At 53.9% G+C, this 18,299-nt stretch overlaps 1 protein-coding gene and 1 long non-coding RNA gene across 3 annotated transcripts in view; one reads left to right on the forward strand and one right to left on the reverse strand.

Moving 5' to 3' along the window:
* SLX9 (SLX9 ribosome biogenesis factor) overlaps positions 1 to 9,536 on the forward strand; it is a 117,211-nt gene extending 107,675 nt beyond the window's left edge. For both annotated transcript variants that reach the window (XM_073306966.1, XM_073306967.1), the window contains 2 exons: positions 7,279 to 7,347; positions 8,945 to 9,536. In XM_073306966.1, coding sequence (XP_073163067.1) covers positions 7,279 to 7,347; positions 8,945 to 9,068 — 193 coding nt within the window. In that variant the 3' untranslated portion in view covers positions 9,069 to 9,536. The remainder of the gene's footprint in view (positions 1 to 7,278; positions 7,348 to 8,944) is intronic.
* On the reverse strand, positions 1,128 to 15,937 carry LOC140895970 (uncharacterized). Its single transcript, XR_012154403.1, has 4 exons — positions 15,831 to 15,937; positions 14,733 to 14,827; positions 9,761 to 9,906; positions 1,128 to 1,380 (listed from the first exon to the last, which is right to left on the reverse strand). It is a non-coding gene; the product is annotated as an uncharacterized lncRNA (long non-coding RNA).
* Between the last annotated feature and the right edge of the window lie 2,362 nt (positions 15,938 to 18,299).

Genomic DNA, 18,299 nt, shown 5'->3' on the forward strand with positions numbered 1-18,299 from the left:
CTGGAGACACCATGAGCACAAGCTCTCGTGCTATTCCAGGGCTAGTTGGAAGAGAGTGCTGGATTGGACTGCTCCCCACCTACGCAGACCATGCGTCCGCTGCTCCCTCTGAAGGGGGAGGTTAGGGAGCAATTAGGCACCTAACTTGTAGCTGTGCCTTTGAAAACCAGCCCCCGGAAGTCGACCCCCTAATCCCCAGTTCCGTGAATCACTTCTCATACTGCTGCCTTTAGATTTCTGGTTCCAGCCCCAGTGCAGAAGTGCACTGTGTTATTACAGGTTTCAGAGGAGCAGCCGTGTCAGTCTGTATTCGCAAAAAGAAAAGGAGGACTCGTGGCACCTCAGAGACTAACCCATTTATTTCCACTGAATGCATCCGATGAAGTGAGCTGTAGCTCACGAAAGCTTCTGCTCAAATAAATTGGTTAGTCTCTGAGGTGCCACGAGCCCTCCTTTCCTTTATGTTGTTTCAGACTTTTCCAAGGGTTCAGGTTTGGGCCGGTTGAATTTTGAGCCAGGATTTGTGGTGAATCCTTATCTTCCACAGAGCTACCGTAGTGCTGTGCCCCTCAGCTGGGCGTGGAGCACTGGGACCTCCCCCCGGGGGTTTTCAGGGAAGCTGTGTGAACTGGCCAGGCCGTTCTGGCAGCGCTGGGTAATGTGCATTGCATTTGTGCGTGAGGATCCCACAGAGAGGGTTGTTACCCTGGCGTACTCTCTCCGCTGGACGCTGAACTCTTCTGTAAATGGGGCGGGGGACAGAAAGCCCAGTGTGTCAGTGACACAGAGACACCCCGCTCTGGCCAGGGGGTCCACGGCCAGCCAGCGCAGCCGGCAGAGGGCTAAGACAGCGGCATGGAGGAGCAGCCGCACTGCCTGCCATCCATGGGAAGAGCCCCCCTCCAGCTCAGGCTTTCCCTGCGTTTTGGCAGCGTGCGTGTGGCTGTTTGAAATCACCAGCAGAGGCTTTGATAGGGCTAGAAGCATTGCGTAAATGCAGGGTAATACTCCGGTGATTTTGTCAGCATTATTAATAAAAGATTAGATGCTCCAGGAATTTGATCTCCTGCTGGGTAAGAGAGCATCACAGTGAGGTTTTTATTCTAATTTATAATGAATGAAGGCAACAAAGTGTAATGAAACAAGGCTGCCATTCATAGCCAGCGCGAGCCGGCCGGCATCTCAGGACCCCGCTGCTGGAGTGGGGAGCAAGCACTTCTCCTGGCAAACACCTTGCGAAAAGGGCTAATGTTGTTCTGGGCTGTCCGAACAGGAGTGTTGTGTCCGACACGGGGGGCCGTTGTCCCATGGACTCCGCCCTGGTGAGGCCTCAGCTGGAGGACAGCGGCCACTTGGTGAGAGATGGCCAGATAGGAGAGTCTGCGGGAGAACCACAAAAATGATCAAAGGTTTAGAAAACCTGACTATGAGAAGAGGTTAAATCACTGGGCATGTTCAGTCTTGGGTGGAGATGACTAAGGAGGGGCTTGATAAGTCTTCAAATACGTTAAGGGCTGTTATAAAGAGGACAGGGATCCATTGTTTCAGCCATGTCCACTGAAGGCAGGACAAGAACTAACGGGCTTAATCTGCAGTGCGGGGGATTTAGGATGGATAGTAGGAATAGTTTCGTGCTGGGACAGGCTTCCCAGGGAGGTTGGGGAATCCCCGTTGCTGGAGGATTTTAAGAACAGGTTACACCTGTCAGGGATGGTCTCAGTTTACTTGGTCCTGCCTCAGCACAGGGGGCTGGACTTGAAGACTTCTCGAGACCCTTCCCCCCATATTTCTGAGATTTCTATCTGATGGGTCTGGTTATGGATCAGAAGCATGGTATGCCTGCAAACAGAACTGCTGCAATTTCTGCCAGAATTGTGCATTCTCAGGAGCTGCTGGATTCTCCTGGGAAATGCCCAGAGACACTGTGCGGAGCAATTCTGCCTCCAGTAGGTGTTGTTTCTAGGAACTCTTCCCTTTAAATGGGATTTGTTTCCTGGAGAGATGCCACCTTCAAAGCTAATCCTTTCAGAAACTGAGTGTGAAGTACGTTTAGAGCAGGCCCAGCCTCTGCTCTGACCCCTCCCTGCCTGTGTTTGTAGCTTTGCAATCACACTTTAAAAAACAAATGTTTTCTATCCCTGCTGCTGTCAGTGACCCAGGTAAACAGGGGACAGTGACAGGGAAAGGGAGGAATTTACTGCTCACAAGGTGCTGTCCCATGTGCAACGTAAATACCCTGAGCACATGGAGATGTGTCCTCTCCTGGGGGACTGCAGCTTTTGATGTTCCTTTAACAATAGTGGATGTAGCAGTGCGATGGTCGCCTACACCCTGCGTGCGTGTTCAAGCTGACAAACTCCTACGGGGGCGCAATCTGCTCTTGCTGTTTGTTCCCCGCCCGAATTCCGAGTCCCGTCTGAGGAACGTGACGAATGATGGTTGTGTTACATCACGTTCTGGCCGGTGGCTCCGGGCAGCAAGCTGGGGGTCAGCTGTGTGGACAGCCCCTACTCCTCATTCATTGGAGGATGGGGGGTCGGCCTCTCTGCTGCACCCTCTGTTGCTCGGGTGGGCTGGCAGGAGAGGTGCACGTGGGGGTGTTACACAGCAGGGCTTCTCCCCTGCTCGCTAAGGACTCACTGCTGCGCCCACGGGCTCTTTGTGCAGTTCTGCTGATCAAATTTAGGTCAATAACCCACAGTTCCTTAGCTCCAGGGGCTCCCCCTTCAGTTCCCGGGCTCCTGCTGCCTCCTCGCCTGGGGGGGCTCTGGTGCCCCTTGCTCCCCGAGGCTCCCCACTCTGGGGGACTCGGGCTCCCCATTCCAGGGGGGTCTTGCAGCCCTCACTCCCTTGGGCTCCCTGTTCCCAGGGGACTCAGGGGCCTCTTGCTCCCTGTTCCTGGGGGGCTCTGGCTCCCTGGGGCTCCACTTTCCCAGGAGGGCTCTGGCTCCCTGGGGCACTGGCAGCGAGAGCCTCAGGTCCCCACTCTCTGCCCCTTCCCTGACTAGCTCTCAGCCTGATTCACCGAGGCTCCCCCTCGCCAGGTCTCCATGGAGGCCCAAGTGCCCTTTTTTAAGCTCCAGGGGCATCAGCTGACCGGCCACAGATGCACTGGTTCCTCTTAAAGGGCCAGTGCTGGCTTGTGATGGGGGTTAGCCATAGGGGAAGGGGGCCCAGCTGCCCAGACAAGGCAGTGGGGTAATGGCCGGCGCAGCCCTCCTCTGTCTATTGGCACGCGCATGGCAATGCCCTTTGGGAGGCGTCCCCTGGTAAGCACATGGGGAGCTGGCAGCATGGGTGCTCAGCACTTCTGGGCACCAGGCAGCCGCTGCCCCTAAGAGTGGAGGGGGATGAGCCACTTGGCTTCCCTCTCGGGAGAACCCTGCTCAGCTGCGGGGGACGATGGCTGAGCAGGAGCCAGTTGGAGCTGCTCCAGGGGAAGGCGTGGGAACGTACATCGTTTGTGGGCCAGGAGGGGAGATGAGGCAGAGCAGAGTACCAGGGAGAGGGAGCGGGAGCCAGTTCTGGGCAGGGAGGGGACAACAGAAAGGAATGACATGAAGGAATCCAGTCAAGTCAGTGATCCCTTGGAGCTCGAGGATGATTGTCTTCCGTAAAGTGATAGCTTGTTATTGCTGGTGGGTCCACAGGTGGCTCGTGAGACCGAGCCAGGATCCACAGATCTTGTCACAGTTGGGCCAGACGTTTCCTGAGGGAAGGGGCTGGGCTGGATCGCTGAGTCAGGACGCAGCACGTTCTTCCCTCCTTTCCGTTTTCTCCCTTTGCTGTTGTCTTCGTTGGATCTTGAAATACTGGGATCCTTGCCACAAGTTCCTCTTCCATTTTGATTGGTAGAGGGTGTGGGGATCCCATGAGTTCATGGCAATATTGAACTTCTCTATGTTGGCTTTGAGGGTGTCTTTGAAGTGCTTGTCTTTGCCCGCCGTCATCTGTTGGCCATGGCTCAGTTGTGAGAACGTGACCTGCTTTGGGAGTCGATTGTCTGGCATTCAAAGAACATGAGCAGCCCAAGAGATCATAGTTTCCATGCTGGAGGTTTGGGCTTGGGACAGAACGCTGAGGTTGGTGCGTCAGTCGTCCCACTGGATTCGGGAGATGGTATCGTTTGAGAACCTGGCGGTGTCTGCTGTACGCGAGCCAGGTTTCGGAGCACAAAGGAATCCGGGGCAGAGGAGAGGCGGAACAAAGGGAGGAGAACAGGAAGAATGTAGCAAAGCGAGGCAGAGAGATGGAGAGGAGGCCAGGAACTGCTGCCGCAGGAAGCTGCGGTGGGGCTGGGAGACCTAAGAGGGAAGTGGAAACGGCTTTCCCAGTGCAGGCCAGGGGGATGCTGTTGCTGGCATCTGGTACAGCCAGTGTTAAAGGACTGTCTTGGGGGAGCAGCCCCCACCCCTCTGGCTGTGCTGCGAGCTCAAAACTTTGAGCAGGTCCCCCCCAAACCATTTTATTCTGGCTGTTTTGTGCCAGCAGCTGCCTGTCTGTCTCTGCCGGCCCCTGAGTGGCATAACCCCCCTCACTCGCTGCAGCTGGCTACAGTGCGTGTTGCTGGCAGAGGGCACAGGAGCTCTGCTCATGACCGAACGTGGGCTGGGACCCACAGCCCCTCTTGCGGGGTGGAGTCCCGGGGCTGGAGATGGAGTTACTCTCGTCTGTGCTCGGGTGCTTTGGGGAGGCCACGCTCAGTGGCTCGAGTGACAGTTCCTTCCGTGAGGATTGTGCCGCTGGCTAATAGCCCTCACCCTTGGAAAACGTTCAGATCCTAAGAACGGACGTTTGCTTTGCTTCGTTGTGGTCCCCATTACTCCTCACTTTGCCCATTGAATTCCCTCACTGGGGGAACAGTCCCAGTACTCGCAGACCTGAATCGAAGTCTGTCAGCTCACCAGGCTGTGCAGAGGTGGTTGGTTAATCTGTTCTCGTAAGCTAATCTCTCCAGCCCCGTAACCACTCCTGCGCCTCTCCTCCGAGTCCCCTCCCATTGGTAGCATCGCTCCGGCGCTGCAGTATCCAGAAGGCGGCTTCCCTGTTAACGAACCTCTCTCTTCACTGGCGAGTTAGCTCTCCAGAGCCCTTGGCGCCATTTCCTTAGCTCTCTCCTAGGTGGGCAGGACCCAGACGCTATCTCCAGGAGGTCAGACCCTTGGTTAACCAGCTGCAAATCTTGCGTGTTCCTTGTGCTCCCAGCATCTGTATACAGGCAAGAGTACGCTCCTCCACCCATTCCTTCTCTTTTGCCCCAGTCAGGGAGCCAATGTTACCCACTGGACGTACATGCCCAGTATTTGAATTGGGATTTGATTGGTCCCCCCTTGACTCTCTCTCTGCACTGCTCCCTGCTGAAGGCTCCCTGTAACTCTGACAGCAGGAGGCTGCCATTCCACCTGGCTGGATTAGACTCTCTCCAGGGAGTGAGGACCCATCCCAATGCTCCATGAATTCCAGACATGCACTCCTCCCCCTTCTGCACATGCTTCAGCTGGTCACCAGGGCTGGCTTCTGGCCTTTCTTCTCTCCCACATGGCACCAGGGAGCTGCCACCTGCAGTTCTCTGCACAGGCCCCTAAAGTCGCCTACGATCCGCATAGATGTGTCCTGGCTTTGTGTGTCAGACACCATGAGCACAAACCCTGGATGGTTCTCAGGCTTCACTGGGCCTCTCTGCTCACACTCAGGAACATGGCGTGTATGGCCAGAAGGGGCCCCCAGGTCACCCAGTCTGAGGAGCTGCCTGGCACTGGCCAGCAGCACCACCCAGCAACCGCAAGGAGACCTGACAAGTGACCCACACCCACACGCTACAGAGGATGGTGAAACCTGGAGGGTCCCTGCCAATCTGACCTGAGAGAAAATTCAGTCCCAACCCCACCTATGGCGATAAGCTAGACCCTGAGTATGGGAGCGAGAACCAGCCATCCAAGCACTGGGACAGAGAATGCTTGGTGCCAACTTGGAGCTCTGGCCAGTCCAGGCCAGTGACCTATCTCCAGCCATGACCATCCCTGACGCTTCAGAGGAAGGAGATAAAAAAACGCCCAGAATACACTGGGGGGAAGAGCCCTTCCTGACCCCTGTCAGTGGCCGGCTGAAACCCTGAAGCATGAGCGTTAGGAACATAAGATATGACCCGGAAGTGAGCCCCAGGCTGCAGAGCCCTGCCCCCACTATCACAAGCAGCCCCGTCAGGCAGTTGCACGAAAAAATTGTCCAGTGCTCTTAAAAATGAATTACATTGTTTGCCCCCAAAATTCGTAGTGGGAGGCTGCTCCAGAGCCTTCCCCCTCTGATGGTCTATGCCCAGCTCTCTGTTGTCCTCGCTACTTACTGAAACCGAGTCTAAAAGTGTGTCCTCTCTTGTTGGTTCTCATGGCCTGGTGCCAGGCGGTAGCACCTTGTGCCATCGTTCTACCCCTGTAGTCGGCCATCGGCAGTAACTAGGCAGAGCTTTTAAACAGACACAGGACTGCCTGTTCCAGTGCTTCCCCCTCCCGTCTGACGGCCGGCTCTCCTAGCTGAAGCTGTGGTTGCGCTTGTGCCCCGCTGTACGTGTGGGGAAAGCCTCCCGTTGCTCTAACGCCGAGAAGCTGGGCTGGCTTTGAACCGAAGTGGGCAGTGCAGGAGCGGACACAGCGAGGGGGGGGACATGCTCCCTGGATAGCTATGCAGGGCAGCTGGGCCGGCCAACCCTCCCCTGCGCGAAGATCCCACATCGTTCGGGGTTGCCCAGCGCACGCGCCCCTGACCTGCCTGCCTCACTGGGGAGCCCTCCGATTCAGCCGGGAGCTCGGCACAACGGCTGTGGGAGACGTGAGCAGACGGGGCAGGTAACTGGGTAGTTCACTCCAGAGCACCCAAGGGAGGGGGTTGCTGCAGTTTGACCCCTAGTAGAGGAAGTGAGCCCACTGCAGAGTACAGAACTGGAGCGGTGGTGGTGAGGGACTGCCTCCGCCTCCCATCCTGTGACCCGGGATTCCCCTCTCCCTGTGGCCGCAGGACACAGCCGACAGACCGCGCTGCGTGGGGCTCGTGGCTGGGCACATGCATGGCAGGGATTTGCCTCTGCCTCCCTAGTGCGGACAGCTTCAGAATCGCTGGGCCCTTTGCCTCCCTTCGCCGTCCGGCACGTAAGCACAGCCAGACTGGGTCAGAGCAACGGTCTGTCTAGCCCGGTATCCCGTCCGCTGACAGCGGCCAGTGCCAGGTGCTTTTGGCAAAATGTTTTCCTTCTACAAAACTGTTCCCGTCTGTTCCTCTCTGCAGCCACGTGAGAGCGAAGGCAGAGCCCACCGACTTCAACCAAATGAAGCCGGCCCAGAAGCGCAGGCTCCTGTAAGTACCCAGCAAACAGAGTGAATGCATGAAAGAGCTGCCTTTGGCGATGCTCATGCACCTGTTCCCTGGGGACGCCCCGCTGCTCCCCGTGGCCGCTCCCCGGGGACGCCCCGCTGCTCCCCGTGGCCGCTCCCCGGGGACGCCCCGCTGCTCCCCGTGGCCGCTCCCCGTGGCCGTGCGGCTGCTCCCCGCGGCCGCTCCCCGTGGCCGTGCGGCTGCTCCCCGCGGCCGCTCCCCGTGGCTGTGCGGCCGCTCCCCGTGGCAATGTGGCTGCTCCCTGCGGCCGCTCCCCGTGGCCGTGCAGCTGCTCCCTGCGGCCGCTCCCCGTGGCCGCTCCCCGTGGCTGTGCGGCTGCTCCCCCGGGCTGTGCGGCTGCCCTGCTAGGAGTCGGGTCTATCCAGGGCGTGGTTTTCCAGGTCTCCTAGTGCAGCATCACACATTTAAGCCAAACCTGCTGTTGCATTCTGGGTGGTGGGTGGGCGTTCCTCGCCTGCCCCGGTTTGCCCTGCGGTGTGTCCTGGGGAGAACGGGCCCCTCGTGTCACGCCGACATGTCCCCAGGGCAGTCGGGTTTGGCAGCATCGGCACCCACCTTGCCCTGGTGTGAAGGACAGCCCCAGTGCAGGGCATTGGAGCACTATGCTGGGGGGGCTCCGTGCAGAGGGCCGGCGTGAGGCTGATGCCCCAGGGGAGCCCTCAGAACGGAGTGTGAGGGACCTGGGGAGAGTGGGGACTGGGGGCCACCGGCCTCTCCTTGGCCCCTTTTGTGTCTCCTGATGGAATCAGCCCATGTGTGCCTGAGGGACTGCTGGCCGTGGGCTGAGCCTTCTGTACGCCTTCCCTGGAGCCTGAGTGCCGACTGGCCAGGTGTCCTCCCATTCCCGCTGGCCGACTGTCGTGCCCTGGCACTAGCAGCTGCTGGGGGGTTGCGTGGCCAGGCCTTGGGGGAAAAGGAAGTGCCACGTGCTTGCTCTCCCGATGTGACTGGTTCAGGGCCCGTTTCTCACCAGAGAGAAGCTGGCAGAGCCTGGGGCCAGTGCTGACCACTTTAACTGTCCACTCTGGAGGCTAATGAGCAGCTAAATTAAGAAATCCCATCAGTGGCTTGCAAGGAGCCCGCAGATGCAGCGAGCGTTTAGTGCCCACCTGCGCAGAGCAGCCAGGCCGTATCCTTGGCAGGAGCCCGGACCATGTTAGCTGCTCTCAGCTGCACACGTCCCACATGCCGGCAGGCTGTTGTCGTGGCTGACACTTCCTGACAATAGTTTTAGAAGAGGAACCTGTCACAGTTCTTGCTTTTGTGGAACATTTTAAATGATTCCAAAATCTTCAGGAGACTCCCCCAGTTCTCGCTATAGAGAAGGAAAAGTATCACTGGCCCCCACACCCTTTCGAGCTACGCTTACAATTGTGCTCATTGCAAGCACTTACGGATGCCTGTGCTGTGGTATCTGGAGTCACTTTACAAGGCTTACTGCCCCGTCGGCCCCATTCTGTCTGGTCGGCCCGGTGCCGGTGCGGAGGTGGGTGCGGCCCGGCCAGCCCTGCTCTGGCTGGTCAGTGTGCCTCATGCAGAGTTCTCTTGCTTCTCTCAGACAGGAGGAGGTGGCCAGGTTTCACGAGGTCATCGCAAACCCCGTGTACAAAGCCAATCCCCTGGCCGCCATCAGTGAGCATCTCTGCAAGCGACTGAAACAGGAGGCGGGAAACGCTATCTGACAACTCAGCGAGGCCTGCATGAGCCTAGTGCGGACGAGGGCAGCTAGATCCCGCCATGGGCTCCTTGAAAACAGTCCAGCTGGGTATGAAATCCAGCAGTCCTGTTTTCTGTCAGCAGGACGAATGCAACAAGCTCTGGACAGTGGCAGCTGTTTCTTGGCCGGGAGCCCACAGAAGGCAGCGTCGCATGCGGTGAAATGTAACATCTTCTCTCTCCCTGGTGAAAGGCACCTTTATGTTTTATGTTGCTTTGACTGTCAAGAGGGGTTGAACCTGTTTTTTGCTGCTTCCCACTTTATTCCCACCGAATAAAGAAACCCTCCAGTAACCTGCAGTGATGGTCCAGACGGCATGTTACGGGATACTGCAGGCCATTTGTGCAGAGATTTATATAAACGTCAGCGCTGCTGTTTAAAGAGACACTTAGTATGTTATTAACTTGGAAATAAACCCACTTTGACATTGGTCTCACTGAGTTTGTCTGGATTGTGTTTTGGCATTAGGGTTAGTATGAAGCCATTACTGTATCCAATTACAAAGAGCAGATCAGTTAAACAACCCCCCCCCCCCCCCACCAAGCCTGTGTTTCTACAGGCAAACCCACTAAACTGACGCTGCAGTGTATGAATGAGAGGAGCTGCACCCCCCTTTGGAAGGGTTGCATATCTGACTTTCAACAAGCAAGAACTTACCTTTGAGCGGCCCGGAACCCCTGTCATTTCAAATGGGGACGCTGCTGCCTTCAGGCCAGCAGTGCATTCTCCACCCAGCCTGCCGTCTGGGAAGGATCGCTAAGAGCCTGAAGACGAGCTGTACTGGGGAGAGCTGACCAGAAGTTCTGAAAAGATGGCAAAGCATTCAAAAAACTCCTCTGAAAATTCTTTGTATTGCAGCAATATTGAGCATTGTTATTTAGCAGCCAGCAGGATGGATGTTGGTGCCAGAGTTCTTCAGCTTCTTAACTCCTGGGACTTCCCAGTCAAGCACATGCTAAATTAGGAAGCTATCCATAGCTAGGGCCAAACTGTCACCTACATTGAGCTTGGGTCCAGGAGTGCATCCAGGCCTGCCCCACACACAATGGGAAACTGCGTGCAAACTTCCTTGATTTGTGCAGTTTTTGAGGAGGAACCTTGACATCTGTATTTTTTCCTTTTTCATAAGGAAAGTCTTTTATAAGCTGGGAAATGTGGCCTAGGTCTTCAGCATTGAAAGGGTTAATGCTTTGAGTAACTAGACTGACATAAAACAAATTGAAAATGGTCAGATCCCTGGTAGATGCTGTGACCTGCAAGGAACTCTGTGCGTGCTGCTCTGCAGAGAGCTCTGGGCTGGTCTGCACTGCACAGGTAGGTGACATACGGCAGCTTATGTCGACCTAATTACGTCCGTGTACCCACTACAGCCTTCCTCCCGCTGATGTAAGTGCCTGCTACACCGATGACATAAGCCCTACGCCTCTCGTGGAGGTGGAGTTATGTCGGTGTAGTAAGGGCGACGCAGGGCCTGTGTAGTGCTGGGCAGTGGGACCTTGCTCCTGGCTGGGAGCCATGAAATGGACAAGGCTTCCCGGCTCCTGGTGGGGAGCGGGCAGGGGGCCAAGAAGCCAGAGCAGCTGGACCCGCTCCCCAGGGGCGAGAAGCCCTGGGCGGCTTCCCCTGGCTCCCAGCGGGGAACGGGGAGTGAAGGGGTGGGCAGCCCACCCGGATCCTGTGGGGCAGCTGGGCTCCCGGAGCTGCCAGTGGAGATGAGACTGGCTGAGCTGAGAGACCCGTTAGGTGAGGGGAAGTGCTCCTGGAGAGGACACGCCCCACACACTGACTCAATGTCTAGTGTGGACATAGCTGCCACGTGCGCTGCTCTGCGCCTAAGGGAGTTCATCCTGCACTGTAGCGTAGCATCCCGCCACCTGGCCACTGCTCTGCACAGGCTCTGTTCTGTGCTGCCCGACGGGGGGGAGAGGTAACTAAAGCCCAGCTCGGCTTCTTATACAATTGGTTATGAAATCAGGGAAAGCTGGCGACGAGATTGTTGGGTTCCAAGAGCTCAGGGATCTTAGGCTGCTGCTGAGGTCACAGGTTCACGTGGTGACAACCTGAGCGTTGCTGCAGGAAATGCTCATGATTGAGCTTGTCAGCAATGCACTTTCATTGGGTACTTATAGTAAGAGGAGATTGTCACGCCTTCCTGGACAGCAGGGGCCGTGGGGGGAAGGTTCTGGGCAACTACAGGAGGGGCCAGCTTGAGCAAATAAACCTCCCTATGACAACTCTTACTCCTGTCAGGTGGGACTATGATTGTGTGGTATCCAATGCAAATTTTGTCACGTCAGGTGTCTGTAGAAGGCTCATGATGCACTGAGCATTGTTGTTATAGTGATGTTAGAGGTTTTAATTTCACGTATATAGTTATGAGGCTGAAAATGTGTCCTCATGACTTAAAACAAGCCCAGGCAAAACTCTCCAAGAGCAGAGAGGCAGTTCACATCTCATCAGGGCAGGTATGGGACAAACCCAGCCCAGTCTCACAGGAACAAAGGCTGTTGGCCTAGGCAGCAACAAAGGATCTGTTGGACTCTCGAGTGAGTCACCTCCCTTCCCCCCTTCCCTTGGTCAGTTTGGGACTGCGATGAGGTAATGCTCTCCTGACTCTGAAGTGGGGGTCGCAAAGCCAAGAGGGAAGAAAGAACAAGATAAAAGGGAGAGACATTTGCCAAGCTCTTCCTTTCTCTCTTGCACCTACATCTACAGACACCACCAACACCACCAAGCGACTGAAGTGCTGATCAAAGGGGAGAGCCTGGCTGAAGGGCAGCCAGCCAGCCTGTAGTGAGAAGCATCTAAGGGTATGTCTACAACTACGGAATTAGGTTGAATTTATAGAAGTCGATTTTTTAGGAAGCAATTTTATACAGTCAATTGTGTGTGTCCCCACAAAGTGCATTAAGTCGGTGGAGTGTGTCCACAGTACCGAGGCTAGCGTCGACTTTTGGAGCGTTGCACTGTGAGTAGTTATCCCACAGTTCCCGCAGTCTCCGCTGCCCATTGGAATTCTGGGTTAAGCTCCCAATGCCTGTTGGGGCAAAAACATTCTCGTGGGTGGTTTTGGGTACATGTTGTCAGTCATAGAATCATAGAATCACAGAATATCAGGGCTGGAAGGGACCTCAGGAGGTCATCTAGTCCAACCCCCTGCTCAAAGCAGGACCGATCCCTGACTAAATCATCCCAGCCAGGGCTTTGTCAAGCCGGGCCTTAAAAACTTCTATGGAAGGAGGGCAGTCGCCCCTCCCTCTGTGAAAGCAATGGCAGACAATCGTTTCGCGCCTTTTTTCCATGTGGACGCCGTACTGCTTTCAGCGGATGGTGCAGTAGGACTGCAAACCGCCTTCATCAAACCACTGCTTCTGCTGCAACTCTGCTCTCCTGCTTTTGTCTCGCCATACCATGGCAAGCATGCAGCCCGCCCAGCTCAGCTCAGCTCACCGACACTGCCGCTGTTGTGTCCTGGTGCTGCTGGCAAAGAACCAACTTCTGAGCCCCACTACTTCCTCAAGCCCAGTAACTTTGCTAATGCCACAATTTGGCAAGATCTGCTCTCCTCTATTCAATCCTTCTCGAAAGAAGACCCGCTTGCCTAAGGGACACAGTCTGTGCCATTGGGGGCTAAGATGCACACTACAGTGTGGGAGGGTACAACATACTCTGGCAAGCATATATGTATGCCCCCAAGGCTGGAGACGTTACAGCTGTGCTATGACCCTCTATTGGCAGGGCACTTTGGCTGCTGAAAAGACTTCCCATGTGGTGGCCCATTTTTTGTCTGGTGGCTCCACATGTGGGCTGAGATCCAAGCATATGAGGACTCCTGTGAGTGCTATGCACATACCAAGACACCCCAAATGAGACCCCTTGGCACCTTAGTACCCTTGGAGACTCCAGCTGGGCTTTGTCTGCAATCAGCCTAGACTTTATTGTGGAACTCCCAACGTCTGTGGGCCACACCATAGTCTTAACGGTTGTGGAGTGCCTGACCAAAATGGCGCACTTCATTTCATACAACCAGCTGCCCTCTGCTGAGGCAACCACCCACTCCTCTTTCACAACACAGTCCGGCTCCAGAGACTCCCACATCACACAGTTTCCGATCAAGGCCCACAGTTTACCTCTCACTTCTGGAGCAAAGTGTTTAGGCTACTGGACATCTGCATATCCATCTCCACTGCATACCACCCCCAAACAGCTGGACAAACTGAATGGGTGAACCAAGCACTGAAGCAGTACTTGAGGTGTTTTGTAAATTATCATCAAGATAACTGGTCCACACTCCTGCCATATGCAGAGTTTTCTTACAACACTGACCATGCCTCCATGGGTCAGAGCCCTTTCTTCACTAATTACGAGTTCAACCCCCTTTCTGCCAATGTTACCAGCAGCGTCCCTGAACCCTGCCACCCCCAGCTGGTTCAACGGATCCATCTCATTCAGGAAGAGCTCAAGAACCACCTAGAAGAGGTGAAGAAGGCCCACAAAAGACATGCAGACCATTGGCAACAAGAAGCTCCAGTATTTACGGTAGGCCTGGCTTGCCAAACACCTCCAGACCAGTGACCTTCCTGCAAATTGGACCACCGTACCTGGGACCTTTCCCAATATGCCAGCAGATTAACCCAGTCATCTTCAAACACTAGCTTCCCCAGTCCCACAAAATATACCCAGTTTTCCTTGTCTCCCTTCTGAAGCCCTAGACTGGGAACCCCTTCCCTGACTGAACCACACTGCCCCCTCCTCCTGTCGAAAGCCAGTGTCATGAGGAATATGAAATTCATGCCATCCTCAACTCCCGATGGGCTTACGGCCGTCTGTACTACCTGGTGGACTGGGAAGGCTACGACCTTGAAGAATGCACGTGGGAGTCTGCCTCCCACGTCCACACCGAATGGAATTCCACCAGACAAGCCTGGGCCAGCGCCTCCCCAAAGGGGGGCCTGAAGCATGCCAGGGGTGAGATGATGTTAGAATCTCTAGGTCTAGAACCTGGGGCCATGTGGGTTCTGGGCCACTAATGCCTCCGATTTGCCATGGCAGGCTTAGGCTGGGCTCCCATGGGAGGACCCTGTGGGGCTGGGCTCGGCAAGAAGTACCACCCAGCAGGACTGGAGTGGTGGCCCCTCACAACCCCCTGATTGGCCAATACCAGGATATAAACCAGGAAGCCATGCAGGGGAGCTCTCTGAACCACACTACAGACTGCCTCTGCTCCAGACCTGCTTATGATAGTCCCTAGACTCCAGCTTCTGACCCTGGTTTGTCCTCAACTTTGCTATTCGATTACTGTCTGTAACTTGGTACCCAGCCCTGATCTCCTGGTAACCTGGCCCTGCATGCCTCCTGCTGTCTAACTCTCAGCTTGCCCTCTGGCCTGTCTCTGACTCTGACTTCCTGGTACCTGACTTGGCCTGACTCCCGACTCTTCCTCCGACCCCTCGGTCTGCCCACCCCCATCCTGGTCTTAACAACTACCAAGCAGCCATCACTTCCTCTTTCCTGCACGCCCAGTGATGGATCCTGCAGGATGCTATGACTGCACTGTACCACTGGGACACGATAAAACGATCCCAGGTCAGCATCGTGAGCCTTGGCGGACCTCCCTTTGCTCACCTACCATGTCTGTGCGGCTTGGTCTCCTGCTGCTCTTCCAGTTAATGGCACTTCCTTTTCGGTGCAGTCACTGGGCTTAATGACCGGATGATGAGGTGTCTGCGGAGAAAAATTTGCCTGGCGGCTCAGTCTGCACTGTCTGGAACGCTCACAAGGTTGTAATGTTCCCAAGACAGTCTCCTGGACCACGGAATTATTAATAACACCAAGGGCCTCAGGGCAGCAGGAAACACAGTTTGTATTTTGAATACAAAGTTGTATTTAACTGTCTCCGTTTCCTTCCTCTCTGAGTGTCTGACATGCCCCTGGGTTGGGAATGCCTAGTAAGGCAAGGCTATGGCTGACAGGCCAGGCCTTGCTGCTCTTTGTAACATGGGCATTGTGAAGCGTTCAGCTCAGGGCAGCCAGGCACCCTGGCCCAGGCTGGGGGCCAGACTGCTGTCTGGAACTCCAGCCTACCTCCTTGGAGCAGCCCCACGGCCATGGGGCAGGCCAAGTAGCGCAAGCGGAAGCCACTCAGCAAGTCAAGCCCCCCTGCAGGCAGGTGCTGCCCGGCAGCAGAATTTGGATGCTTACCTACCTTACGCAGCTGTAGGGAGCAGCCTCTTGGGACATGTCTACACAGCCTTCGGAGCCTGCGTGAGCGAGCTCCCTTGCCTGGGTCGACAGCAGGCCTCGGGATAGCGCTCTAAAAATAGCAGTGTAGACAGCCCTCCCGGCTTCTCAGCCTGAGTGGCAACTTCACAGCGCGCTCCATGCTGCTATCTTTGGCGCGCTAGTGTGAGCCCCATTAGCCCAAGTCTGCCAACCCGGGCTGGGAGACTTGCTCGCACAAGCTTCAGAACGCTGTGTAGACGTACCCTGGGTGACCCCCTGAATCCACCTCCCCAGCAGGCTCTGTAATGGATCCTTCCCACCAGCCACCTACTTGGTGATGTCCTCTCCTTCCCACAAAAGGGTGATGGCCTGTTAACCCAGTCCAGTCTTTGAAGGGTGGGCCCATTCCCCACACTGGGCATACTTCCCCACACACACCCAGCTTCCCTTCTCTTGCCATTCAAACATGAGAAAAACAAGCCAAAATGGTCTGTGTCAACCCTACCTGCTGCTTGGGTATGGTCAGCTTGTCCGAGAACCCGCAGACTGTACCAGGTGACTTCAAGCCACTCATCGGTGATACAAAGTGAGATCTGCTCTGACGCTTTTGCTGATTTTGAGATAGTGTCATAAGTCACAGGCTGTACAATGGTGACATTAAGCTGATGCAAAGAATTTTGCACACGGCATGTTTTCCGCCACTCCAGGAACCCCATATGGGGCAAGTATCAAGTGCTTTGACTTTCACAATGACTCTTTGTCAAACAAACAGCAGCTCTAAGTAGTTTTGTTCCATAGTTAAGTAAATATACATTTTCCGATTAAAATCAAATAAACAGGAAAAAAAAACAAAAACCCCAAACCCCAGAACAGAATATCAAACTTCTCCAGGAGAGTTAAATGGTATTAAGAATGGATTTATGTCTCTGCTTCTAAGTGCTTGAGGATTTTCTTAATATGAAATAGGACATATAAAAATATAATCCACGGATTTGCCTCTGCTTAAACAATCATCTCAGAGCAATAACGGGTGAGTCTGTATTCAACATTCACTTGTATTACACTCTGTCTGAACTGGCTGCAGTGAGAATGTGAGGAGTACCCGGTATGTTACAGACCACTCTATGTATCAACTGTGTGGAAAATCTTCTCTACACAGTTGCTAAAATTGCATTTGCTGTCTGACTCTGCCATCATTGTCTGTAAGTAGGAGATGGTTGTGGTATATAACCAAGGGGACAGGTCCCTGATAAAGAGCAATCTGACTCCCTGGGTAAGCTGGGTGCAATCAAACAACATGCATTATTTAATCATGCTAAATGTAAGATTGTACAATGAGGAGCAAAGAATGTAGGCCATGCTTATAGGATGGGGATTGTCTGCTGGAAAGCACTTATGGGTGATGGTAGATAAGCAAGTGACTGTGAGCTCCCAGTGAGATGCTGTGGCAAAAGGGGCCAGCATGACCCTTGGCTGTATAAACCGGTGATTATCGAGTAGGTGCAGGGAGGTGCTATTCCCTCCGCATCTGGAATGGGTGAGACCGTTACTGAAATACTGGGCCCGATTTTGGTGTCCATGCTTTTAAAAGCATTTTACGCACTGGCACCTGACAAATCTACTTGGGAGGTGTTTTGTTCAGTAGGAGGTAAGAGTAATGAACTGTGTCTAGCTTAGGGTTGATCAGTCTAAGTAACTGTAACAGTTTGCATGACTGATCTCATTTATCAACTGCCCCAAGCAGTGCAGGAAGCAGTGACAAAGAAAACAATCATAACAGGAAGTGTCTCTAATGAGAACAAATGTCACCGTGTACGTGAGCCAATAAGGTGAAGGATAAATCACGCCAGCGTATTTGTCTGCAGGAAGATGGCTGAGGGAACAGATAAACTTTCCAATCCAATGCACATATCCCTTTTCCCCACACTAAATTAAAATAATTGAGATAGGATTAAACTGAAACGTTTATGCAGATACCCTGATCTCATGGTAAATGATATGCAGAAATCTGTATCTTTATTTAAATTTAATTTGTATCTTTATTTACTTATTTCCTCTTTTTTTGTTTTTGTTTTGATCGGGTGTTATTTTGGGAAATCTAAGGGATTGGAGTTAACATGCAAAGTGCATGGGGGAAAAACAGCAGCACACCAGCCACTTGGAAACTGCTGGCTTTCGCGTCCACCCTTCCTTCAGGCAGGATGTTTACCAACAGCAGGAAGTAAAAAAAAGGGAGTTTATTGTGTTTAAAGCTGAAAGAAAGTGCAACATGGCCAACTACAACCTTACTTTGGCTCAGAGATGCAGTTTCTCCAACTCTCCTGATTGTATTGCTGGTCTTGTGATATTTGGTATTTTTCTTAAAGCCCCAGCTCCTGGAGTCATGGGAATATTTCACTAGGAGGGTGGTGAAGCACTGAAATGGGTTACCTAGGGAGGTGGTGGAATCTCCTTCCTTAGAGGTTTTTAAGGCCCAGCTTGACAAAGCCCTGGCTGGGATGATTTAGTTGGGGATTGGTCCTGCTTTGAGCAGGGGGTTGGACTAGATGACCTCCTGAGGTCCCTTCCAACCCTGATATTCTATGATTCTATGTACGGCTCTCAGTTTTCATTAATAATGCTAAAGTAAGTTTCTAGCCCTCTTTGTGGAAAAAAGCTTGGAACGGGGACCCAAATATGCACTAACCACTCCGAAACGAGAAGGAAATGAAAATAAACCCAAAATGTAATTTTAAAAAATAATCTCATGAATTTTATGCCAATCTCACGATTTTTTTTTTAGGCCTGACTCATGATTTTTGACTGGGTGGAGTTGATGATACTGTAGCGGTGTCTGCTGGAGCTTTGCCACAAGCCCTGTGTAATGGGAAGCACTTAGCTGTTTAATGTTTTCTTTTGGAGAGCACTGAGAGGCTGCTTCCTCCTTGAGGAAAGGGGTAGGTGGAGTCCCAGTGGAACTGATGATTTCAATGCT

This window comes from Lepidochelys kempii, chromosome 11, assembly GCF_965140265.1.
Source record: "Lepidochelys kempii isolate rLepKem1 chromosome 11, rLepKem1.hap2, whole genome shotgun sequence".
Taxonomy (NCBI): domain Eukaryota; kingdom Metazoa; phylum Chordata; order Testudines; family Cheloniidae; genus Lepidochelys; species Lepidochelys kempii.